Source organism: Eurosta solidaginis, chromosome 4, assembly GCF_040869045.1.
Source record: "Eurosta solidaginis isolate ZX-2024a chromosome 4, ASM4086904v1, whole genome shotgun sequence".
Taxonomy (NCBI): domain Eukaryota; kingdom Metazoa; phylum Arthropoda; class Insecta; order Diptera; family Tephritidae; genus Eurosta; species Eurosta solidaginis.
This window is the reverse complement of record NC_090322.1, coordinates 174,034,263-174,061,980: the sequence shown is the minus strand read 5'-3', so window position 1 is coordinate 174,061,980 and position 27,718 is coordinate 174,034,263. Positions and strand designations below refer to the sequence as shown.

The window sequence follows — 27,718 nt, the reverse complement described above, 5'->3', positions numbered from 1 at the left end:
ATAGAGGTGGACGGTTGGCGCAAGCGTGTGCAAATGGCGGACGAGGCGATACATGTGTACACCGATGGTTCCAAATTAGTGGAAGGAGTAGGGTTTGCGGTATACTGCGCTGATCCGCAAATAAGCAGATCCTACAGGCTGCCGGATTACTGTAGCGTTTTCCAAGCGGAAATATTAGCCGTAACCAAAGCAGTAGAAACCCTGGAGGAGAATAGCTTAAGCTGCAACCGTGTTAACTTTTATATTGACAGTCAAGCAGCAATTAAAGCAATAATCTCGCATAGCACAGCATCTAAATGAGTGTTAGAGTGTAAGCAGTCTCTGGAGAGAACCGGGACAGGGAGAAGCATACATCTATATTCCCAGGGCATATGGGAATAGGTGGGAATGAAAAAGCGGATGAACTAGCTAAAAAGGGCGCATCCCTTGAAGCTTGCTCCGTAGATGTCCCAATTAGATTGGGCGAGATTAAGCGAAGGCGAGAGGTGCACATGATCGACCAAGCGGAAAAGACGTGGGTTCAAGCGCGGGGCTGTAAAGTGTCGAAGATTATGTGTAGGTCTTACAACCTTAGACTAACACAGTTGCTTCTATCATTAAAAAGAGAGGACTGTAGACTCATGACGGGTATTCTGACTGGACACTGCCTTCTGGCGTCACATGCCTTTAAATTAGGCTTGGTCAGTGATAGCAGATGTAGGAAGTGCGGGTTGGAGGAGGAAACGATCGAGCACGTTCTGTGCTCGTGATACAGCTGTCAGATCTAGAAGCAGCAAGTGGCTTAAGTCCTAGGAAGCTTCTAGTATTTGCCAAGAGGACGGAGTTATTTTATAACATAGGTCCTGGTTTTTGATAGGGTTTTTCAGTTTGGTCGTTAAAACAAACTTCTGGTAACACTACGGACTCAATCAGTCTATGTGAGGTCCTCATGGACCGGCCAGTTCAACCTTCCTACCTTACCCTTTCAGTGTATTCTACGGGTGCGTCCGCATTTGCCAAATGTGCCAACCGTTCAACATCCGAGGCAAACTCCTGCAAAGTCTCATTCGCTCTTTGGTGACGGTTTTGCAACTCAACTTTTGGAATATCTGTTTTCTATGCTCGCTTCCATAACGTCTCTCGACAGCGGCCATCAATGCTTTAAAGCTGTTCTGTTCGTACTCTGGAATCGTCTGTAAGATTTCCGCGGCAGGCCCTTTCAATGCCACGAACAGAGCTGCAACTTTATCTTCAACATTCCAGTTGTTCACTGCTGCGGTCTTCTCAAAGTGTAGCTTAAAGACCTGCAAAGGAACAGAGCCGTCAAAAGATGGAGTTTTTACCTTCGGATTGCTTGCTGAAACTGCTGGGCGATTTAGTTGCAACTGCTCGATACGTCTTCTCAAAGCATCCACTTCGGCCTCGATTTTTTCCTCAAACTTTAAAATTTTTGTATCCTGGGCCTCCAGCTTCGATGTTACCCTTATCTCCTGTGCCTCCAGCTGCGAGGATATGCGGGCCTCCTGTGCTTTCAACTGCTCAGCCAACTGAGATGTCATATATGTCTTTTGCTCTTCCAGTTGGGATGCCATATATGTCTTCTGCTCTTCCAGTTGTGATGACATATTTGTGGATATTTGTGATGACATTTCTGTTATACGTGCCTCTTGCGTTTCCAGTTGGGATGCCAATTGCGACGAAATTGATGCTACTGTCAATGTTTGTGCAGATATTGCAGCCAATATCATGTTCAAGTCTGTGCTGGTAACTGTCTGCGATGTTTCGTTTTTCTCTTCAATTTTTGTTGTCTCCTCGCCATCAAGATGAAAGACATACTCTTCCACGTTAATTCCCTCTAATTCCATTGCCTCTCGTAGGCGTGCCTGAAGTTCGAGTTTATTGGCGGTTGTATTCAATCCACGGCTGTCCAATTCCTTCTTCATTTGCTGGATCTTCAATTCACTGAACTTTGCCATGTCCTTGTTGTCCTCTGGAATTTATTCAACAGTTCCTCCTCTGACACCAATTGTAATGAATTTGCTGCAATTCACCTTATTTGCAATCTTCTGCTAACGTTCGAATCACCAAACTGTTGAATAAATAACTCCAATATTTAATAATGCTAAATGGCCTTTATTCAAGTACATCACAATAAATAACTCTACTATTGCCCGACAGATAGCGTGCTTAATCGAAACTGATTCCAGCGCCTCTACATTTGCTGCCTTTTATACTCTCTGATTTCCTCGTTCGCATCTTCTAGGCGCTTCCATTTCCAGAATCTACTAGTTGGCCATCAGCTATCAAATTTCTCAGCAGTAACTACAATTGCACGATTTTATAGCTTCTCTCATAGAATACTTTCGGGAGTATCTCAGATATATGAATGTGGTTGTGCGTTGCTTCTTAACTGCGTGTCCCTACATTTGTGTAGACATAATGATTGATTCGTTTATGTAGATACATAATGATTGATTTATGCATGTGCATAAAATCACTGGTTAGCATCGGCTTAGAGATGGCAGTACCCCTTAGTGTTGCTAATATTCGTAACAATATTGTCCTTTATGCTAATTTATTTTATTTCTTATTTTATTTTATTATACATTCTTTTATTTCAACTTAGTTTATTATTATTTAAATGCACCTTGAGTGAATCGAAAATTTAAAAAAATACAAATTGGTCGAATTTCGACCACAGGCGATACTAGTATTTATTATTAGGCTAACTTTGTTGAATTATATGCCCATTAATCGGATGCTTAGATCCCATAGCTCTAATTTGTTTATGTCGCTTAAAGTTATGAAATCAATTTTATTTTAGTAAATATGTTTGCGTGAATAACTTCAATGTTTTTGTTTGTTTTTCTTTTCTTTCTAATTTATTCTGCTTTGTTATATCTTAGTATTATATCGTTCACATACGACATTTTATGGTAGATATGGTCATATATATTCATGAAATGGAGTGTTTACAAATTTAATAAAAATTGATTACGTACATAGATCTCAATGGGAATCCCAACATTAAATATCCGAACATTATAATCTTCATATTTCCACAATGATAACGTTAAAACCCGGAAAAATGTCTAAGTGCACTTATTGCGTTTTTATATGGAACGGTTTATTCACTTCACTTCATTTTTTCGCACTTTAAGTACTTTATTTTTTTTCTTTCATTTAAATTTTTTTTAGTAAACTCTGTATTCTTTCTCATTACATATTTTTTTTATATTTTTATTTTATATTTTTTTTTAAAGGTATCCTCTATTCTATTCGAAATTTTCGTTTTGTGTCACATTTACATATGTATGTATTTATACAAAATTTAACTCGGTAAAGCGCCAATTGCATACCTAACGGGTGGCGTGAAATAGGCTAAATTCCTTTAGCACATTTCTTCGTTTTTAACTATAAGTTCGGGTTGTTTGAATTATGACACTATTGAAGTAAATGGGCGATATATTTATATAGGCCTACTGGGGAACCGGGCATCCAAAACTAACTTCGGTAGCGCGCCAACAGGGACCTCCCGGGTGGTGTGGAAAAACCTATTTTTCAGTTCAATTTCAAGTAATTTCACCATAATTCTATGTAAATTTCATTTCATTACACATATTTTTTATATTTTTGTTTAAGGAGCTCTATACCAAAACGTTATAATTACATTTGAAAAGTTTGTAGAAAATTTAAGAAAATACAATAAAAAAGTACAATGTCTTAGATCTTATTCAAAATTTTAATGAAAAATTTAAGTAAGTTAGACCAGTTTGCTATATTTCCACTCACTGCTTAACTATTAACGCATTATTGCACTACCCCCAACACTGGATGCATAGACTGAGTTGAAAAAAATACAAGTTGGTCGAATTTCGACCACAGGCGATACTAGTATTTATAAATTGAGGATTTTCAAAATGTTTCTTTGATATAAATGTGCACTTAGTCCGATTGAATAAAGGAAAGAAAAAATTATTGAAATCGGTCAAAATTGTTTTTGAGTATTAGCTAAAATATTTATCAATTGAGGTTTTTTAAACAAAGTTTTTTGCCGTAAATAATCCCTGAAACATATTGAAAATTACAGAGAAAAAAATTATTAAAATCGGTATAGCCGTTTTTCAGTTTTGAAGGTACTAACGCACACAGATTGAACGCTTATAACTGCGTATAACAAAGCTTGCCCTCTAAGAAGATTCAGAGGAAAAGCAAAGCCGCCATGGTAGAGCAATGAGCTGAGTCTTCCAAGAAGGCAGGTAAAATAAATGTTTAAGCTAGCAAAGACGGCGGAAAGCGAAGCGTGTCGGGTCGAGTACAGGGATCTAATGAGGATCTACAAGCGTGAAATCTCCAGGACGAAGAGAATCTCAAGGAAAAGTTTCTGTACGGACATAGAGTGCTTCAGCGAGACAGCACCGTTGAAAAAAGTCCTAGCAAGGGGAAACATGGTCCAGCGACTAATAAAGAAAGAGAACGGGGAATGGTCACGTAATAGTGAGGAATCCCTTGAGGCGCTTTTCGATACACATTTCCTATCAGGAGATGGTTTAGAAGAGCCGATATCGAATGGGGGGTGAAGACGTTTTCTAAGTTTAAATCGCCGGGCCCAGACGGTATATTCCTGGTCATGCTACAAGTTTCAAGTGGAGCGGTCGTGGAATGGCTTAAAATAATATTCGATGGGTGCAGAAGACTGAATCATGTACCGCAATCTTGCAGAACTGCTCTTGTAGCTTTCCTACCAAAGGCTGGAAAGATCGGACATGTGTATCCCAAAAACTATAGAACCATTAACTTAACATCATTTCTGCTCAAAACTTTTGCGAGGCTTATAGATGTGTACGTATGGTCCAACGTGGATGAAAAGCTGCTCTCCACAACACAACATGCGTACACCAAAGGCAAGTCGGTAGACACTGCATTGCACAGGGTGGTAATAAGCATAGAGATAGCCCTGAAATATAAGGAATATGCTCTAAGAGTCTTCTTAGACATGGCCGTGGCTTTCAACAATGTTTCTTAATGGGCGATTATGGATGGTCCTAATTACATTAGACTACATCTAGCCTTAATCAGATGGATCAGCGCATATTATATTGCAGGAACACGAAATCAGTGGACAGGGGCGCGCCGCAACGAGGGGCGCTATCACCTCTGCTGTGGACGCTGGTCATCAACCAACTGCTCGGGCGATTCGATGAGGGACCCGTAAAACTTAGGGCTTACGCAGATGACGTTGCAATTGTCATAAGTGGAAAGTGCCTTCCAACGACTAGCTCTTTGATGGATCGGGCGCTCGGGATATTAATACCTGGGCATCTAATGCCGTGTTGGAAGCCAATGCGGAGAAGACGGATATGGCCTTGTTTACAAAGAGGAACAAGCTCCCAAATTTAACCAGACCTAAGTTAGGAGGAGTGGACCTACAGGAGGCGCCTTGCGCAAATATCTAGAAATCATCCTAGACAGTACGCTGTCATGTAAGCTCAACGTGGAGGAGAGGGTGAAGAAGGCCACAACGGCACTTTATGCATGTAAAAGGATGCTGGTACGTGGGGCTTATCGCCCTCTCTTTCTCTATGGGGTTTTACAGCGATTGTAAGCCCTATTCTGTACAATGGAGTTCTAGTTTGGTGGAAAGCCACACAAAAAACAACTTACCTCAAAAAATTAGAGGGGTAAGCAGACTATCAATGCTTAGCATTACGGGAGCCCTGAAAACAACCCCGACGGCTGCACTTTATACCATTCTGTACATTCCACCTGTAGACCTGGTAGCAAAGAACATTGCGTTAAAATCTGCAACCAGGCTGGGTGCCTCGGGGCAGATTGAGCGCCGCACTTAAGGCCATAGTTGTAGAGCGTCATCAATTACAAGACGAACAGACTACCTGATTCCCTATCTGCTTGAGCGCCGACCATATGGCCATAGTAGTATAGCGCCATTAATCACAAGACGAACAGACTACATGATTCCCTATCTGTGCTTCGAGGGAGATCTTAAGGCCACAATAGAGGTGGACGGTTGGCGCAAGGGTGCTCAAATGGCGAACGAGGCGATACATGTGTACACAGATTGTTCCAAAGTAGTGGAAGGATTAGGGTCTGCGGTATACTGTGCTGATCCGGAAATAAACAGATCCTACAGGCTGCCGGATTACTGTAGCGTTTTCCAAGCGGAAATATTAGCCGTAACCAAAGCAATAGAAACACTGGAAGAGAATAGCTTAAGCTGCAACCGTGTTAACTTTTATATTGACAGTCAAGCAGCAATTAAGGCAATAATCTCGCATAGCACAGCATCTAAATACGTGTTAGAGTGTAAGCGATCTGGAAAGAATCGGGACAGGGAGAAGCATACATCTATATTGGGTCCCTGGGCATATGGGAATAGATGGGACTGAAAAAGCGGAGGAACTAGCCAAAAAGGGCGCATCCCTTGAAGCTTGCTCGTTAGACGTCCCAATTAGACTAGGCAAGATTAAGCGAAGGCGAGAGGTGCACATGATCGACCAAGCGGTAAAGGCGTGGGTTCAAGCGCGTGGCTGTAAAGTGTCGAAAATTATGTATAGGTCTTACAACCTTACACTAACAAGGTTGCTTCTATCATTAAAAAGAGAGGACTGTATACTCATGACGGGGATTCTAACTGGACACTGCTTCTGGTGTCACATGCGTTCAAATTAGGCTTGGTCAGTGATAGCAGATGTATGAAGTGCAGGTTGGAGGAGGAAACGATTGAGCACGTTCTGTGCTCGTGCCCTGCACTTGCCAGGCTAAGACTCCAGCTATTAGGAGTGATACACCTGTCAAATCTAGAAGCAGCAAGGGGACGGAGTTATTTTATAACATAGGTCTTGATTTTTGATAGGGGATTTCAGTTTGGTCCTTAAAACAAACTTCTGATAAACACTACGGACTCATTCAATCTATGTAAGGCCATCATGGACCGGCCAGTTCAACCTAACCTAACCTAAGCAGCAACACTAAGTCATAGAAATTAAATAAAGTAAATAATTGTGGGACTAATAACGTTGCAAAAGTTTTAATAGATACAAAGATTTCATCGACATTTGCTCTATACTGAATGCATAAAATGAAAGCAATATATATAGCCGGATACAAGGGAAATATGAAATATATATGGACTGGAATGTGTATTTTTAGTATAATATGATTGCGGATGTTGCCGGGGAGTGCCATGCTATACATTTATTTTTAATAAACCAGTCCACATTTCGTTAGGATAAGTAAATTTTTGTTCGATTTTTGGTATAATAAGCGATAACCTAAAAAATGGGCGAAGTCACTCCCATTTTCAACAATTTTTAAAATTTCGCACTTTGCTTCACCATAGCACTACTAGCCATATACCGCAAGGATGAATTTGTTGTTACCACTAGACTTTGAAAGCATTTTTTTAAGTAGGCGTGGCCAACCGTTTTTGCTTATTTTCAAAACGTGTATGTTTAATAGAAAGTTACAAAACTTTCAAGTTCTCTTTCTTTAAATGCAGACAGTGCTACGCCCATTAGCAAAGCCTGCATTACCATCTCAAAACCTGGAGGGGTCACTGGTAGACACTCGCTGACAGAACTCAGCGTGTTTTCTCCTTTGCGGACTTGTCTTGTCAAACGGTTCCGTTAAGTGGCGCCACCCTCTGTGGGGCCTATACCTATATCTATACCAGCGATCAACCAGGTGAGTGTTTTCCTATATATCTTTGCTTTATCTATTTTTGATATATGAAGAATATTATCCGCGATCCAAAGTCGTTTTATGGTTTCGTAAACACGAAACGCAACGTAAAGGGGTTCCCTTCAGTTATGAAATACAGGGATTTTATCCAACGATAATCAAGATATTGCAAATTCCTTTGCACAATTTTTCAAATCTAATAATTCCATAGATGGCTTTGCTCAGTCATTATCCCTATCAATTGCACTCTAACAACTTAATCACTATGCCAACTATCTCTCATGAAGATGCTTTATTTTATCTCAGGACCTTAAAGGAATCCTCCAAAAGCGGTCCTAATAGGATTCCCAATTGCTTTTTAAAAAATGCGCAAATTATATTTATAAGCCTTTATCTAACTTGTTTAATCTATCTTTAAAGTGTGGAATCTTTCCGTCAGCGTGTGCAAAGCCACTCAATGTTTGCAAAGCCACTTCTTGCTCCTTCTTCCATTCAAAAGCTTTATTTTTTCTTTTAAGCTCGTTGAGGCTATGGGCTACGCTGGCAAAGTTTGGTACAAATCGGCGGTAATATGGGCACAGCCAAACAAACTTCTTAATTCTGTGGTCTTGGGCAATCGTTTGCAGCTTCTATCTTTTCATTCACAGTGCAGATGCCCTCTGTGGTTACCTTGTGGCCCTGATAACTTACTTCCTTTTTAAACAGCAAACACTTTTTGGGACTTAGTTTCAGACCAGCGCCAGCTAATCTCTGGAAACTTCCTCCAAGTTCTTAAGATGTTCATCAAAGTTCTTTCCCAATACGATGATGTTGTCCAGGTACACCAAGGATGTTGTCCAATATAGTCCTTTAAATACCTAACCCATGAGCCTCTCAAAAGTAGCTGGTGCATTACAAAGTCCAAAAGGCATCACTGCAAATTGCCAAAGACCATCTCCGACACTGAAGGCTGTTTTCTTTTTGTCTTCCTCCTCCACCTCCACTTGCCAGTAGGCGGTTTTCAAGTGCAGTGTGGAAAACCATTACGCACCAGATAGCGAGTCCAGAGTCTCGTCAATTCTTGGCAATGGGTAGCTATCCGTTTTCGTAACCTCGTTCAACTTCCGGTAGTCCACGCAAAACCTCATTTTTCCATCCTTCTTCTTCACAAGGACCACCGGTGAGCTCCACGGACTAGCTGATGGTTCGATTACGCCGCTGTCGCTCATTTATTGTATGATTTGACTCACAACTTCCCGCTTCGCAGGGGAACACTACGAGGAGCTTGACGGATCGGCCTCGCATCTCCAGTGTCAATTTGATGTTTCACAACGTTGCTGCGGCCTGGTTTGGAAACATCCTGGTCAAATATGTTTGCGTACATTAGGAGCAGTTGTTTCGACTTACTCTAATAGTCTTCCTCTAGCCCCCTAGCGTGCATGCCGTGATGTCAATTGAAAGATCAGTCTTGCTAGTTGAAACGTGTTCCTGGACCTGTTCACAGTTAATAACTCTTCAGCCTCTTGGCATCTTCCCAATATGGCTCCTTTGGTAAGTTTGAGTGGTGATTTGATGAACTCATTGAGTACTCTTACCGGAATACGTCCGTCTTGTTTTGTCATAACCTTCATAGGGTTCTTCCTACAAGTATATTTGGTGTTGATTTATTTGCTGCCTCTACAATCCACAATTTGTTTGTCCCACTATCTCCATAAATCTTTGGCCAGATGACCGCCTCCGATTTTGGTGGTATTTGCTGATTCTCATTTACTGCTGTAACCTTTTTTGTAGCCGAAATTAAGTAGCACATCCATGTTTTATATCGCATCGTCTTGCTTTGCATGTCGATCTTGATGGCTTGGTCGATTAAGAAGGCCACTCCAATTATGATTTCATCAACAATATATGCCACTATAAAATTGTGTAGTACCGTGACGTTCCCAATTCCGACTTCACATGCTACTTCTCCTAAAACCTGGTGTCTTCTCCAGTGGCTGTACGTAATCTTGCTCCATGCAATGGTCTTATATTTTTGTTAACTAAATCCGATCGAATGATGGAATGAGAAGCACTGTAGATACAGTTAGTAAACGTTCCTATCCTGACTTGCTTTAGTTTAACGATTGAGTGGACTTGAAGATTTGCTCATCTCCTTCAGCTCTGCGTTTACGGCCACCCATATTGTTCGAACTATTAGGGCCCGTGCTGCAATGACGTGCAATGTGACCTGGCTTGCCGCACTTGGAACATTTCATAATTCCGGCATTTTTCTATTGTGATCACTTCAGTGCTTCCAAAATTGTGTCTACTCAATCTGGCCTTTCTGCTTCCACACGATGAGCTTTGTATGCTGGTTTTCTCAATAGTGAGGCAGTTTCCTGGGTCAATACTTGTGATACCATTTCTGCGAATGTAGGTTTTGGGTTTGCGTATGTCGCTCGCTTCGTTTCAATATCCCGTATTCCATGGATAAAGCTCTGAATTTTTACCCTTTCGGTGTATTCCACGGGTGCGTCGGCATTCGCCAAATGTGCAAGCTTTTCGACATCTGACGCAAACTTTCATCAGCTTTTTGGTAGCGGTTTTGCAACTCAATTTGGTATATCTGCTTCCTGTGTTCGCTTCCGTATCGTCTCTCGACAGCGGTCATCAATGCTTCATAACTGTTCCGTTCGTACTGTAGAATAGTCTGTAAGATTTCTGTTGCAGACCCTTTCAATGCCATGAGCAGTACAACAACTTTATCTTCAGCATTCCAGTTGTTCATTGCTGATGTCTTCTCAAATTGAAGCTTAAATACCTGGAAAGGAACACAGCCGTCAAAAGATGGAGTTTTACCTTCGGATTGTTCGCTGAAGTAGACGGGCGATTAAGTTGCAACTCCTGTATACGTCCTGGAGGGTGGGGCCGTGTGTAGAAGTCCACGAAAGTGGGGAAAGCTTCTGACCGCCATTCACCTGGGAATGGCCAGAGCGATTCTTTTGCATGCGGTTCAAGCAGCTCACTACTGCCGGTCGCTTGCGGCCAAGTATCCTCTGGGTAACCGCTAAACACCCGTTTAGCGGTGAGCTAATGTGAGAAGGCGACAACCTGGCTAGGCCACTCTGACATAATCGGTTTAAGGGCTAGCCGGGGGAGATTTCATCGGCAGCGTCTGTACACCTCTAGGTGCGGCTGCAAGCGGGCGTCTGTCTTGGAGCAAGCGGCTCGCTATATAAACGTGCCAAGTAATATTTTCACCCCCGCTGAGCGGGTTGTGCGCTGGGCTTGGGACCCGCCACGTAAAACCATACTCCAATGAAATATAACAACAAGCCTCGGATAAATACACTCTCTATTGATGACGACCATGGCAAACGTTTGAAGGACAATGAATTGAGGGCATGCACCTGGAACGTCCGCTCCCTGAATGGGATTGGTGCAGATGCCCGGCTGGTTGATGTCCTCGTCAAAGCAAAATCTGACATCACCGCCATTCAAGAAATGCGTTGGACGAAGCAAGGAAGAAAGAAGATCAAAAATTGTGACATATATTGGAGTGGCCATGCGAATAAGCGCAGTTTCGGCGTCGGATTCGTGGTGGGAGAGAGACTTTGTCGCCAAGTGCTGGCGTTCACGCCTGTGGACGAGCGTCTCGCCGCTATTCGAATAAAAGCAAACTTTTTTAATATATCATTCATCTGCGCCTATGCGCCGACAGAGGAGAGAGACGATGAGGTGAAAGACACTTTTTATGAACAATTAGAACGCACATACGAGCGCTGCCCCCGTCATGATATAAAAGTCGTGCTTGGCGACTTTAACGCCAGGGTGGGCAAAGAAGGTGTTTTTGGCCCTACAGTCGGAAAGTTCAGCCTACACAATGAAACTTCTCCTAACGGACTGAGGCTGATTGACTTTGCCGGTGCTCGAAACATGGTCATATCAAGCACGAGGTTCATGCATAAAAAGATACATCAAGCTACATGGCTGTCTCCTGATCGAAATACTCGCAATCAGATCGATCACGTTGTGATAGACGGACGGCATGCCTCCAGTGTTTTAGATGTGCGAACGATCCGAGGACCTAACATCGATTCGGACCATTATCTCGCTGCAACCAAAATACGCACCCGCCTCAACGCGGCTAAAAACAAGGAACAAAAAACACAAGGAAGGCTAGACGTCGAAAAGCTTCAATCACAACAGACTGCCAATGATTTCGCAACTCGACTCTCACACCTGCTCTCTGAAGGAATACAGGAGCAGTGGGAGCATATCTCCAAAGCACTTCATACTGCCGCCGAGGAAAAAATTGGTTACCGGCGGCCACGGAAAAACAACTGGTATGATGAAGAATGCCGCGTTGCAACCGAAAGAAAAGACGCTGCCTACAGGGCTACGTTAAAAGCGAGCGCGACAAGAGGAGTGTGTGAACGCTATCGGGAGTTGAAAAGGGAAGCGAGACGCCTTTTCAGGAAGAAAAAAGCAGAAGCAGAAAGGCGTGAGTGCGAGGAGCTTGAGCTGCTAGCCACCAGGAATAACGCCCGAAAATTCTACCAAAAAATACGGCGACAGACGGAAGGTTTTAAGACCGGGGCAAACTCCTGTAGGAATGAAAACGGCGACCTTGTAACTGATGTCCAGAGAGTGCTTAGATTATGGAGGGAACACTTCTCTGCTCTCCTAAATGGAGGCAGCAATTCACCGCGCAGAGATGAAGAACCCGATCTCGCAATCGATGATGATGGAATATATGTCCCCCCGCCCGATTATGACGAAGTTAGAATAGCAATAACCAGATTAAAAAACAACAAGGCCGTGGGCGCTGATGGATTGCCTGCGGAGCTATTCAAGTTCGGCGGCTAGGAGTTGATAAGGCGCATGCAGCAGCTTCTTAGGAAAATATGGGCGGACGAAAGCATGCCCGACGGTTGGAATCTAAGTGTTCTTTGCCCAGTCCACAAGAAGGGGGATACTGCAAAATGCACCAACTATCGTGGAATCAGCCTTCTTAATATCGCATATAAGGTCCTTTCAAGTGTATTGTGCGAAACATTGAAGCCCACCGTGAACCGGCTGATTGGACCTTATCAGTGCGGCTTCAGACCTGGTAAATCTACCATCGACCAGATTTTCACAATGCGCCAAATCTTGGAAAAAACCCGTGAAAAGAGAATCGACACAGATCACCTCTTCGTCGACTTTAAAGCCGCCTTCGACAGCACGAAAAGGAGCTGCCTATATGCCGCTATGACTGAATTTGGTTTCCCCGCAAAACTTATACGGCTGTGCAAAATGACGTTGAGCAACACCATCCGCTCAGTCAGAATTGGGAAGGACCTCTCCCAGCCGTTCGAAACTAAACGGGGTTTCAGACAGGGTGACCCCCTATCGTGCGATTTCTTTAATTTGATGCTGGAGAAAATTATACTAGCTGCAGAACTTAACCGCACTGGAACAATATACTATAAAAGCGTGCAATTACTGGCATATGCTGATGACATTGATATCATCGGCCTAAACACCCGCGCTGTTAGTTCTGCTTACTCCAAGCTGGAAAAAGAAGCGGTAAAGATGGGTTTGATGGTGAATGAGGACAAAACGAAGTACCTGCTGTCATCGAGCAAAGAGTCAGCGCATATGCGCCTTGGCAACCACGCTCCTGTTGGCAGCCATAATTTCGAAATAGTAAAAGACTTCGTTTATTTGGGAACCAGCATCAACACTAGCAACAACATCAGCACTGAAATCCAGCGAAGAATCAATCATGCCAATAAATGCTACTTTGGACTAGGTAGGCAATTGAAAAGTAAAGTCCTCTCTCGGCGAACGAAAACCATACTCTACAAGTCACTTATCGTACCCGTCCTGCTATATGGGGCAGAAGAATGGACCATGACAACAGCAGATGAAGCGGCTTTGGGAGTGTTCGAGAGAAAAGTTCTTCGAAAGATTTATGGACCTCTACGCTTTGGCGATGGCGAGTACCGAAGAAGATTTAATGATGAGCTGTACGAGCTATACGCAGACATCAACATAGTCCAGCGAATTAAAACGCAGCGGCTGCGCTGGCTAGGCCATGTTATGCGAATGAAAGATGATGCTCCGGCCAAGAAAGTGTTTCTATCGGAACCCGCCTATGGAAGCAGAGGTAGAGGGCGGCCCCCACTCCGTTGGAAGGACCAGGTGGAAAACCATTTAAACTCCCTTGGTGTGACCAATTGGCGCCGGTTGGCGGAGCGAAGGAGCGACTGGCGCGCCTTGTTGGACGGTCATAACCGTTTAGACGGTTAAGCGCTAATTAAGTAAGTAAGTAAGTATACGTCCTCTCAAAGCATCCACCTCGGCCTCGATTTTTGCTCAAACTGTCGAGTTGTACCGTTATGCGTGTCTCTTGTTCTATCAGTTTATACGGTTCTTCTGGGATTCTAGTCGTGTTTCCATCTTGGATGTTATACGTGTCTCCTGTGATTCCATCTGTGATGACATATACGTTTTATGTTCTTCCAGTTGGGATGACATTTGCGACGACATTTGCTTCAGCATTGCTAGTATCGCGTTAGTGTCAACACTTGCCAATGGATTCGGAGTCTATATATTCTCCTCCATGTTAATCGCTGACTCTTCAACATCAGGATGAAAAGTGTGTTCATCAACGTCGATTCCTTCCAATACCATAGCTTCCCTTAGTCGTGTTTGTAGCTCGTATTTATTGCCAGTAGTATTTAATCTACGGGCTTCCAACTCCTTTTTTAGTTGCTGAATGTTTAATTCACTCAACTTGGCCATGTCCTTGTTTTCCTCGAAATGTTCGGAATTTATTCAACAATTCCTCCTCTGACACCAATTTTATCGAATTTAGGGAAATCCTGGTTATTATGCACCTTCTGCTAACGTTCGAATTGCCGCACTGTCGAATATATAAATCCAGTATTCAGTTATCAAATCAAACTGATTAGTTGTTCCTCAGCACGCGCTGCTTTCATACTCTCTGTTGCTTCGTTCGCATATTTCTCCTAAGATCTAGATGTTTCACCTTCTAGAATAGTTGTATCTCCTGCTTGGTTATTTAGTTATATGCGTACATGTGTGCATGTGTGAGTAACAACTCTTAGCTGATGACTATATATGTGTATGTGAGATAATTTCTTTGCTTTAAGTTGCTGGTTATTTGTGTGAAATATTCTTAGTCGCCTTCTATGTATGTATGTGTGCAAATGATGATTGATGTTGTCATGTACATAAATTTGGCTGCTTGGTGCATTTCTTGTTGTAATTATTTACTAACAGCATAGTGATGCTAATATTCGGCAAAATATATACATTCATATTAGAAGATTTTCTAATTTTTGTTGATAGGCAAAGCTGGTAAGTTGTTTCACCCAAATCGCGCGTTTCAAGGCCCGGCTCCCCAAAGTTCCCCGTTTCCGGAATTCACTAGGAGTTCCGGCTTCATTGAATATCCCGCTCGAACACCCAGTTTCCCACATATCTAGTTTCATCACTTTATTGGTATTTGGTCATGGTTAGGTTAGGTTTGGTTCAAGTGGCTGTCGTCCACATTGGAGCGGCACACTTACGCCTTTATAGGCCCATTGTGAAACCACACGGATTTGTTCCTACTCTCCTAATCAAACCACTTTGTTGAGTTTATGAAGCTAACTAAGCGTCGTGTATTGACCTCAGCTATATCAGTCAGATCTAAGAGAAACATCTTGCCCATAAAACGTTGCCTTCTTCTACCGAGCGCTGGACATTCACAGAGTAGATGCCTAATAGTTTCAGGTTCTTCTTCGTTGCCGCAGCTTCTACAATAATCATTAAATGGAGCGCCAATCCTTTCCGCATGCGGTCCAATACAAACATGACCCGTAAGAAGACCTACAACTAAGGAAACATCCCTCTTACGGAGGGTGAGAAGCTCTCGCGATCTCTTCTCATTCCATTCCGGCCATGTGAGTTTTGCCGTGTGGCATCTATCATGATGCTTCCACCTGGCTCCTGCTTCCATCAGTTGAGCCTTTATCTTGGGCTTGTAGGTGGAGAGCGGCATGCCCAACCTCTTCCAGGATGGCGAACGTGGAAGGGAGGTACCCTTTCTTGCAAGCTCATCTGCCATTTCATTACCTGGTATGCCCTTATGTCCCGGAACCCATACCAGATGCAGAGCAAACTGTTCAGCCATCACGTTAAGTGATCTACGACAGCCTACTACAGTTTCAGAATTAGCTGTGACAGAGTCAAGGTCTTTCTGTTCTGCTTGACTTTCTGAGAAAATGCAAATGTGCTTCTGAGAGACTCCCTTCTCCCTAAGGCAGTCCACAGCGTCTCGTATGGCCGCCAGTTCAGCCTGAAATACGCTACAGTGATCCAGAAGGCGAAACGATCATTGTATCTCCAATCTTTCCGAATAGACACCCCTCCGACCCTGTTATCCAGTTTAGATCCATCTGTATAGATATGAATGCTGTTAGTGGGCCAATCACGGTCATTCACCCACTCTTCCCCCTCTGGGATTAATATCTCGTATCCCTTGTTAAAGTTGGTATGTGGTTTGCAGAAATCTGTCCATTCTGGTATGCAGAATCTGTCGAGAATTTCAGTATTTTTGCAGTGCGACCATGTGGTCAGTTTCCTCAGCCTGATAGCTGCACATGTTGCATATTTAATGCCTACTATACCTATGGGTAGTAGGTTCAGTATTACATTCATAGCCTCCGTTGGCGTTGTGCCGATGGCTCCGCTTATACATAGTAGTGCAGATCTTTGCACCTTTTGAAGAGCAAGAACCGTCGAGGATTTATTCAGAGCGGGCCACCATACCGCCACCCCGTATAGCAATATTGGCCTAACTATGGCCGTGTATATCCAATGTACTATCATAGGGGACATACTCCATTTCTGTCCAATTGCCCCTTTACATGTGTAGAGGGCAACCGTGGCTTTACGGACACGTTCCGTGGTCGTTTGTGTCCATTTCAATTCCTTATCAAGTGTGAGCCCTAGATACTTGGCGGAGTCACTTAACTTAAGCACTGTGTTTGCCAGCACTGGAGTTGAGAGACGTGGTATCGTATTCCTCCTCGTAAAGAGCACTACCTCCGTTTTATGTGGGTTCACGCCCATACCATTATCAACGGCCCATGCTTCGACCATTCTTAATTCCACCTCCATCATATCGCAGAGAGTTTGTGGAAACTTCCCACTTATCACCAAGGCAAGGTCGTCAGCATATGCTATAGCTTTACAGCCCCTCCCCTCCTCCATGTCCCTTAGCAGCTAATTCACCGCCAAGACCCACAGCAGAGGGGATAGGACTCCACCTTGGGGAGTTCCCCTACTGACGAACCTGCTCACCGATACCCCTGCAAGTTCTGCCTGTACGACACTGCATAGCAGCAGTTGGTGCACAAGTCCCACCAGCTGAGATTCGATGCCCAGATCAGTCAGTACCTTAATGATTGAGTCGGGTTTAATGTTATTGAACGCTCCTTCTATGTCTAGGAAAGCTGCCAGGCAGTATTCCTTGAAGAAGAACGATCTCTCTATGCACGATGTAATTTCGCGCAATGCCGTTTCTGTTGATTTACCCTTCATATAAGCATGTTGTGCTCCAGAGAGTTGGTCATTCACTGCCTCCCTGATATATGTTTCCATCAGCCTTTCCATCACCATTAGTTGAAAGGAAGATAGACTAATGGGTCTGAAGTCATTAGCTTCGCGTGGCATGCCTTGCCTGCCTTGGGAATAAATACCACTTTAGATATTTTCCATATACTTGGGATGTGGTTTAGTGCCACGACACCTCCTATTATAGCATATAGCCAGCTAGTGCTGCATTCCAGAGACTGTTGCAGTTGTATAGGTGTAACTCCGTCCGGCCCTGGAGTTTTGAATGGTTCAAAAGATTGGATGGTCTAAGATATCTAATCTCTTGTAATTAGGTTGTGCAGTATAGGTTGCACTGTTGCTGGTGTCAAGCTTTGTGTATCCCCTGGTTCGTTCCTAGCTGCACCTGGAAAGTATGTATCCAGCAGTAGATCGAGCGTTTCCTCCCCAGTTTCGGTCCACGAACCATCAGGCCTTTGCAGGCATGCTGGGGCCGTATTACCCTATCTGGAAAGTACTTTCCTGAGTCTACCCCCTTCAGACACTGTTTCCATGCTGCTACAGAAATCTCGCCAGGAAGATCTTTTGGCTTTCCTTAGCTCAAACTTATAGAGTCTAAGATGTTTTTTGTATACTTCCCAATGCTGCTCATCGTCAGAGGCTTTCGCTGCATTGAAAGTGGTCCTACTTAACCTGCGAAGGTTTTCGATTTGTGAATTCCACCATGGTGGCTTCTTTTTACTCCTTTGAATTCTCTTGGGACAGACTTTATCTAGTGCCTTGCGGCATATCCCCGTGAAGTTATTTACCAGTCTTTCCAGTTCTGGTATGCTACCTGGTGTTTCGGGTACGCTCTCAAGTGGCAATACCTTAACTAGTTCCCTAGTGCACTCTTGCCAATTTGTATTTTTAATATTTCTGGTGACAGCGCTCTGATTTTTCACCAAGCCTAAGTCGAATTGGATGTAACGATGGTCAGAGAATGAGTGGTCCTTAAGGACCCTCCAGTCTCTGACCAACTCTTCCGCATCTTCTGAGACTAAGGTGACATCGAGAACTTCCCTTCTTGTCTTTGTAATAAAGGTTGGTTCAGTTCCCCTATTGCTTATGGTTAGTTTAGAGTTTAGGATGAAATCAAAAAGTAACTCACCCCTTTCATTTTCGTCATTACTCCCCCAGGTAGAGTGGTCATAAACTGTCGCATATTTTCCATTTTTTGAAGTTTTCGATATCGAAAAAGTGGGTGTGGCTATCATTCAATTTCGCTCATTTTAAAAATCAATCTATTCTGGGCCCAGATAAGCTGGTACAACAAATTTTGTAAAGATATCTCAATTTTTACTAATGTCATCGTGGATGGACGGATGGACGGGCATGGCTCAAAAAAAAATCTTTTTCGTTGCTGGTAATTTTGATCGTTGCTTTGAATTTTTTCCTGGCGAATAACCGTTATACAATCAAAGTAATAATATCCTCATGTAATCGCTGCATATCAAAATTGTCTAGACTCAGACCAAATGTCATTTATCTAGGCCTATTTAGTAATAGTTAAGACGTTTTACCGAGGACTCCACACTCTCTTACAAAAACATACAAAAAGTCAGATTTATAACAAAAAGGTTATGGATAGTAAGTTTGTTTTATTTGAAGCAATGGGCATTTAATTTCTATATACCATTCGAACTCGTCTAAAGCTCATTAAATAAATTAACTTGTTATCAAAATTTAGCACAAGGAGTTGATTATGTCAGTGGAATTAACTTCGAGCAGAGTTTTTGCATAAAATTTAGTGCACAGATAGCACTGTGTTAAATCATTAACCTATTTACGTTTATATCTAAACTAGCCTTTTATCCGCGGCTCCGTCCGTAAGCAGAAATTAAAATATATGGGCTATTCACGTAACCCTGCTTATGAAGTCTTCTGTTTAAAAACTATTTCTGTCTCATGTATTTTCTTTTTTAATAGAGTAAAAAAAAATGAGCTGATAACCTGAGAGGATCCCCAAATAATCCCCAAATTATTCAGAAAAAGCCACAAAATTACCCCATCCAGAAATGCTTCCGGAAAGGTCTCCAAATGATCCCGGAATAGTCCCGAAATGACAACGCCGCGACCCTAGACGGATCCAGAGAAACACCGAAATTATCCATGCAGGGTCCCCAAATGATCCCGAAAAAGTTCCGAATTAAACCTGACGGGCTTTTTTTTTGTAGCGATGTAAGCTCAATTTCTATATTCTTATATATGCCGTCCCAAGCTAATTAATTTAAAGAATATGTTAAAGATGAACAGACGTTTAAATCGGATTAAATTAAAGTCTCGTTAACACTTAACACAAGATCTTAATTATGTCAACCCACTTAGCTTCGAGCAGTGTCGTTGCTCAAAATTTAGTGCACTGCCCCCAACTATGGTTTTGTAGCACAATACAATAGAACATATTAGCAGTTTCAAAACAGGTAGAACTAATTAAGTGTGCCTTTGTATATTTCTCTATTTATTCATTAAAAATACAGTTATTGTACAAATATTACATAACCGTTCTAAAATTAATAAGTCAATTCAATTGTGCAAACACTTACGTATATAAAAATAAACAACTACAAGAACTTTCCTATAATTAAGCTAAATAAAAGCTGTTTGTTAAAATTTTATTATACTTGAAATTTTATAAGGTTATGTGGCCAAAAACTTCCTCAAGATATGTATAATGGGCCGAGCGAATAAAATAATTAGCAATTACTTCAATTCATTTAATCTTGATCAAAAGTATTCTTATTCCTCTAGAAATAACGCCGGAGAGGGCCCTAAACGATCCCGTAATAGTCCCGAAATGACGCTGACGTGATCCCGAAAACCATCCAGAAATGATGCCGGAAGGGACCCCAAATGATCCCGAAATAGTCCCGAAAGGCCATCCAGAAGTGATGCAGGAAGGATCCCCAAATGATCCCGGAGTACTCCCTAAAAAGTCCCGAAATAACCCTCACGGGATTCCGGACGTATCCCGTAGATCATTTAGAAATGATACCGGAAGGGTCCCAAAATGATCCCGAAATAGTCACGAAATTACCCCGACGGGATGCAGGGTAGATCCCGAAAACTATCCAGAAATTATCCCGGAAGGGTCCCAAAATGATACCCAAATAGTCCCGAAAAGGTCCCGATATGGCCCCGAAAAAGTCCCAAAATATCACCGACGGGATCCCGGGCGGACCCCGAAAACTACACAGAAATGATCTCGGAAGAGTCCCAAAATGATCCGAAAAAATCCCGAAATTACCCCAACGGGATCCCGGACGGATCCCGAAAACCATCCAGAAATTATCCCGGAGGGGTCGCAAAATGATCCTGACGGGATCCCGAAAATCATCCCTGAAATATCCTTAAATGATCCCGAAATACTCCCAAAAAAGTCCAGAAATGTTTTAGCCCTGAAAAAGTTCTGAAAGTACATTGACGGGTTTCCGTATGGATCCCGAAATAATGCCGGAAGGGTCTCCAAATGATCTCGAAATAGTCCCGAAATGACCCTGACGGGATCCCGAAAACCATCCAGGAATGACTCCGTAGGGATCCCCAAATGATCGAGGAAAAGTCCCGAAATAACTCTGACGGGATCCCGGACGAATCCCGAAAATTATTCAGAAATTATCCCGAAATGGTTCCAAAATGATCCCGAAATAGTCCCGAAATAACTCCGACGGGATCCCGGAAAGATCCGAAAATCATCCAGAAATTATTCCGGAGGGGTCCCAAGATGCTTCCGAAATAGTCCTGAAAAAGTCCGGAAATTACCCCGACGGGATCCCGAAAACCATCCAGAAATTACCCCGGAACAGTCTCGAAATTACCCTGACATTGTCCCGAAGAAGTCCCAAAATAACCCCGATGGGATTCCGGACGGATCCCGAAAACTATACAGAAATGATCCCGGAAGATTCACAAAATGATCCCGAAATTGTCCCGAAAAAGTCTCGAAATGACCCGGACGGATCCCGAAAACCATCCAGAAATGATCCCGTAAGAGTCCCATAGTGATCCCGAAAAAGTGCAGAAAGAGTCCCGAAATGATCCCAACGGGATCCCGGACAGATCAGGAAAACCATCCAGAAATGATCCCGTAAGAGTCCCAAAGTGATCCCGAAATGACCCCGACGGGATCGCGGACGGATCCCGAAAACCATCCAGAAATGATCCCGGAAGGGTCTCGATGTAACCCTGACGGGATTATAAATAAGGTGAAGCTAATTATAAAAGCATGTTAATACGGCAGCAGGCGCGCTGAAGCGAATGAAACAAACGAACATACAGGTAATGCTAATAAAAGCGTGCTAATAAAAACAATTGAAGGAGAGCACCACTGATCGTTTTCCCAAAATTGTTTAGATCTCGATCTGTATGAGCCAGATACCAAAAATTATTGATTTAGGATAAAATTCACATTGAGTTATAATCACCCCTATTCTGCATTTCGATTACGTTCACGTTCTACGCTCCGCTTTAATCGAAGTTGGGTATTCTGCATTACGACGGAATCGTAAAGAGAAGAGGAAGAGCAAATGATTTTTCGAAATCAGCTGTTTGTACGGAATGTGTGAACATTGTGAAAGTCTTTATTCAAGCTCTTTCGGGTTGTCAGGATTTTCTGGATTCCGATTAAATAAAAACGCTGCCGATTTATGCACATTAGCACATTATAACTAACAATTCATGTTTATTAAAGTTTAAAGTTAAATATAGTAAAATATGTGTGTTTAAATGAAATTAATTAAATGGTTTAATTTATTGAAAGTAAAATGAGTATTAGAATGATTTCTCTGCCCGTTGCCGAACCGACGTTGTTCACGGCGCGTTGTTCAAATCTAAACTGCTCTTTTGTCGCTGACATTGAGTAAGGGTTGCCAATTGATTATTATTCCGTTCATGTGCAGAGATGATGTATTTCGTAGGATTAATTACTAAGGTAGGGTCAGCCTAACCGTTGTATTATATTGACCATAGATTAGGTTGCCTTTATATTATATTGCTCGTATTCTTAGGATGACCTTACATTCGGCCAATCCTGATAACTGGAGTCGCCCTCGGCTCCGTCGTCGTCGTTGTCAAAACCATCAAAATTGGGTAAACTACACCATGGCTTCAACTTATCTGATGCAAAAATTGAAGTATAATGTCGTTGCTTACGTTTCGATCCAGGTATGTCTTCAATGAGATACCGGTCTTTACCTATAACCTTTGTTATCAAAAACGGCCCTTTGTACAGTGGCTCCAATTTGCGAGAACCACCAGTGCTCACCTGTTCATTTTCGGCGAGAACAAGATCGCCGACGTTGTACTGTGTTGGTTTACGATGTCTTTCGTCGAATTTAGATTTTGCTTTCTCCCTTTGCTTATTTATTCGATGCACGGCATCTGTTTGTATCTCTTTCATCTCGTCGTTGTTGATAGTTTTATCTTCATGTAATGCTAATATCAATTTGTTTTGTAAAATATCTCTAGGCTTATAACTGAATAAAAGTTCTTGGGGTGTTCGCTGTGTTGTTTTATTCTTCATCGTGTTAATAGCCCACTGTATACTTTGAATTTGTTCATCCCAGTTTTTGTCGTTTTCAGTTGATGGAAGTAACATACCCATAATAGTTCGATTTGTACGCTCGGCATGTCCATTTGCCCGTGGAGTTCGAACTGCGTTTAAAATCTGCTTGATGTCGTGATTGTTACAATAATTCTTAAAGTCATTTGATGTGAATGCTGTCCCTCGATCTGTTACGATACGTGTAGGCACTCCAAAATAACTGCTCACCTCATTCAATAGTGTCAATACATGTCGGGTTGCAGTACTCTTAACTGCTCGTACTACCGTAAATTTAGTAAATGAGTCTACTAAAACTATAATATGCTCGTTTCCCTTTTTACTACGGGGAAAAGGTCCAAGATGATCAATATGTATTGTTTTAAATGGTACAGGATCGATTTCATCGTAATGGTACGCCCCTTCTGTTTTACCACCCCGCTGCTTATTGTATGCACACTCGACGCATGATTGTATAAAAGATTTTATGAAATTTCGCATACGTGGAAACCAAAAGTATTTCTGTGTTTCTTCTAAAGTTTTCTCCGTGCTAAGGTGTTTAACTTTCTCATGTACGCTAGCTATAATTTTGTAACGCATTGATTTTGGTACTAACCATAATTTATTACCTTTCTGTTTTCGGTAAACCCGCCCATTTTCGAGCTTATATTCTTCATTTGTAATTTTATCACCGCTTTCTAATTTCTCAATAATAGAACGAATATTATTGTCTTGCTGTTGCATACTGTACATCCAATCTCCCATTTCTATTGTTGTTTTTGAAATTTTTATAGATGCTGTATCTATATCTACGCTTTTTTCGTTTGGTGTTCTGCTTAGGAAATCAACATGTTCCATCATCTTGCCTGGTCGATGTTCTAACTTAACAATAAAGTCCTGGATACGTAACCACCAACGTGCAATTCTTGGTATCAACTCACGCTTCTGCATCGCTGTAGTAACTGCATTACAATCCGTCACCACTACAATTTCTTTACCTTGTACGTAATATCTACGACTACTAACCACTGCTAAAACTTCGAGTTCATAGCTGTGAAAACTACGTTCGCTATCTGTTGTGGATCTGCTATAATACGCAACTGGTTTCCAGTCACTGCCTTCCCGCTGTAAGAGCACACCTGCAATGCCAACAGAACTGGCATCAGTATGTATTTGATGATCTGCTTCAACGCGATAACCTGCCATCACCGGCTTCGATGTTAACGCTGTCTTCAACATCAAAAATGCTTTCTCTTGCCTATCAGTCCATTTAAACTATTGATCTTTGCGTAATAATTCACGCAATGGCTCGCTTATAATCGAGTACCTTGGCACGAAGCGTCTAAAATATCCGCTAAGACCTAGAAAACGTCTTATATCGGTTACGGATTTTGGCACTGAAAAATTATTTACAGCCGCCGTCTTTATATTGCCTGGACTTACACCACCGGGGTGAAGTTCATGTCCTAAAAATTCTATTGTCTGCTTCATAAATTCGCATTTGTTGATATTTAAAGTAAGATTAAGTTGGCGTAAAGCTTCAAATACTCTAGTCAACTTTTCGTACATCTCGGATATATTATTACTACCAACCAATATATCATCCATATAGTGAATCATGTCACCAGGTTGAGTCCTATCTTTAATGTTTTGCATTAAACGCTGGAATACCGCCGGCGCATTTCTAAGCCCGAATGGCATTCGCTTAAATTCAATTAAACCGTCTGTTGTTATGAACGCAGTGTATTTTCGACACTCTTCTTCGATTGGTACCTGATAGTAACCACTATTTAAATCTAAGACTGAAAAATATTTGTATCTCAAGGCTTCGCTCACCCTTTCTTCTATGTTTGGTGTAGGATAAATTTCTTTAGTTGTAAACTGGTTTAGTCGCCTGTAGTCAACGCAGAGGCGTTCACCGCCGTTTTTCTTCTTAACCAAAATAATTGGACTTGCGTATTCCGATTTCGATGGGCTAATTATGTCGCATGACAAAAGCTCATTAATCATTTCTGTTACAAGATGCTTTTTCGGCTCAGGAACCCTGTATGGTTTTTGAGCAATCGGTGTATTCGTTGTCAGTTCAATTCTCATTTTCGTCGCATTAGTTAAGCCAATGTCACAAAGCTTTTCTGCAAAAACGTCTCTATTATCTTCCAATAACGCCTGCAAATTTGAATTCTCGTCGTCTATACTACAATTAATGTTACTAAAATTCGTTACTGGATTTTCCATGACTAACTTTTTCACCTGCGTAGAAAATGTAAAGTTGTCCGCTTTTATTTCTGCTACCATGCCGTCATTTTTAAAAATATCTTGGCCCAAAAGTACGTCCGTCGTTAAAATATCGTCATCGACCACAAATAAATTGACTTTTAAATTTATCTCATCAACTGTCATGCATACGTTGACCTTATTCTTTAATGTACGCTTTCCACCGCATATACCTACTATTTCTGCAGCGCATGGATATATTTGGATGTTCAACTTTTCTACAGCTGATCGCTGGATTATACTACATTCACTTCCAGTGTCTGCGAAAGCTACTAATGACTTACCATTTACAATGACTGGTTTTTGACAAAAATTTGTTGATCCTTGTAACTGAGAACGCTTGACAACAACTGCTTTTTTCCCGCAATTTTCTGCTTCATTATTTGGATGAAGTTTATTACAGTCTTTACATTTACGATTCTGCTTCGATTTCGGACAATTTCGCGCGATATGTCCACCTTCTTTGCAATTGTAACATGTTACGCTTTTCGTTTCGACCGCGCTTCGATTGATATCTTTAGCACTTTCTTTATTGCGATTGTTTATGTACTCGTTTTTAAACTGTTTTGTTACCGACATATTTTGTATATAATCTTCAATTGTTTCGCGCATATCTTTCAGAGAAATGAACTTAATTGGAGCTATTGCTATTTGCAACTCACGATGCTTTAAACCGTCGCGAATGTATTTTATAATTGTACTTTCAGTCAAGCCATACCGTCGGCCTAGTCCGCTCATTCGAAAACAATATTCATTAACTTTTTCGTTTTGCATTCGCGTTGCACTTGCCATTTTATAATGAATTTGTGTATCATTCAATTCAAAACTAAATTCACTTTTTAACGCACTTGCCAAATCAGACCAATTAGAGTAAAATGTTGGTGCAGCATCTAACCACATTCGTGCAGCACCTTTTAATTTGCTGTACACTGCCAAAAGTAAACATTTCTCATCCCATTCGTATGCACTTATTGCACTGTCCACCCTATTAACAAATTGTGTCACTGTTAGAGAGCTTTCGTTCGTTGGGTTAAATTCTGGTATTGTCTCAGCAATTTCTTTTACACTGGCATTTCTGCCCACCACTCTTATTGAACTTTGGGGTGACACAACTACACGCTCTTCATTTACACTAGAGCCACTACCATTCACTTCTTGTGCATTTGTCTGTTGACTTGGAACCAAACTTTGTATTTTTGTCATCATAATTTCCATCATTGCTCTTAAATCATTTACTTGCGTTTGTAAATTTAATTCAGAATTCTCGATTTGGATTTCATCACTACCTAAGAAATCACACAATCGTAACACTAATTCAGCTTTTGTTCCCGTAGTTGAAAGATCATTATTACGCAGCTGCTCTTTCAGCTCGTCTACTTTCAACGTTGACACTTTTGTTTTCATTTTGCTATTTTGTTTACTTCTTTTAAAACGAGTATTCTAATTAGAATTTGTTTACTTATTTGTTTTGCTTCACTCGTCCTTTCGTTCGAGTTTTATGACACGTTGTCTCTTTTGTCTATTTATATTTTCATACACACGAATGGTCGTGTAAGCGAGATCGACACTTTGAAATTATTACAACAATAACATTAACGACCATTGTCGTATTCTTTACTCGTTCACTCGCACGCTCTACACGCAGACCGCAGAGTTAATAAAAAAAAATCTTGTATTTATTACTTCAAATACAAAGCTCTGATTTCTATTTTCTATGTTCATCAACCGTTCGTACATTCGTACGCCCGATAACTATACTTTGCCACAGTTATATTCGTACGCCTATAATTCACAATTTCTGCTTTCTTGCTTTTGCCTTTTTTTCCCCGCAAACCGCTCGTCCATTCGTACGCGCGATAAGCAACAAATTTTGGGCAACAACTACAACACGCAATTTGAAATCAACCACCGAAATTCACTTGCTCTGTCTTACCAGAGAATTTAAACACAATGAGAAGGCGTTTTTGCTAGATTCCAACTTTTTTGCATGTGAACACGTCTTGCACTTCACCACACACAATCCAATTTCAATGTTAACCAGTTAACAGCAGAAAATTCTCTGTCAACAGTTTCAGCTGGTGTATAAATTCTCTGGATTTTCTCTTAATATGATTTCTTTGTGGGAATATAGGGATTTAGTAGGATTAATTAAATTTAAATTTTATTACTTGTAGCAATATATTTGCTTGTTTTATGTTGATGCAAATTGCAGAAATTTTGCTTATTTCTTTACAAACAAAAACCAATTCATATACCCAAAATATGCCCTTTCATGAAATGTATGTAAATTAATCATACATTTATGAATTATCCCATCCCTTTTTGTTAATAAATTAAAATGTTAGGAAAATGTATGCAAATTGAAATATGCATGCAAATAGTGTTTTGCCGACGGCACACTTGGAATTTCTGTGCACACGAAATCCATTGCATATTTATAAAACGTTAATTTGCATAAAATGTATGCATATTAACCATGAAGTATGAATTATTAATAAATTGAAAAATTTAAATAAATAAAATAGTTGATAACAATTGATAAATAAAAAAATATTTAGTTATTATTTGGACTATGGGTGGGAGGGGAGGTACCTATAAAGAAATTTCCTAAAGCAT

General features: G+C 41.5%; 2 protein-coding genes across 20 annotated transcripts in view; both read right to left on the bottom strand.

Moving 5' to 3' along the window:
* Positions 1-27,718, bottom strand: part of rdgA (retinal degeneration A) — a 1,310,388-nt gene that overhangs the window by 93,883 nt on the left and 1,188,787 nt on the right. The gene's annotated exons all lie outside the window — the stretch shown is intronic.
* LOC137248344 (uncharacterized) lies at positions 624-5,399 on the bottom strand. The gene is made up of 2 exons (XM_067779213.1): positions 3,339-5,399; positions 624-3,249 (listed from the first exon to the last, which is right to left on the bottom strand). Exon 2 carries the CDS (start codon positions 1,953-1,955, stop codon positions 975-977), a length of 981 nt encoding a protein of 326 aa, XP_067635314.1. The 5' UTR covers positions 1,956-3,249; positions 3,339-5,399; the 3' UTR covers positions 624-974.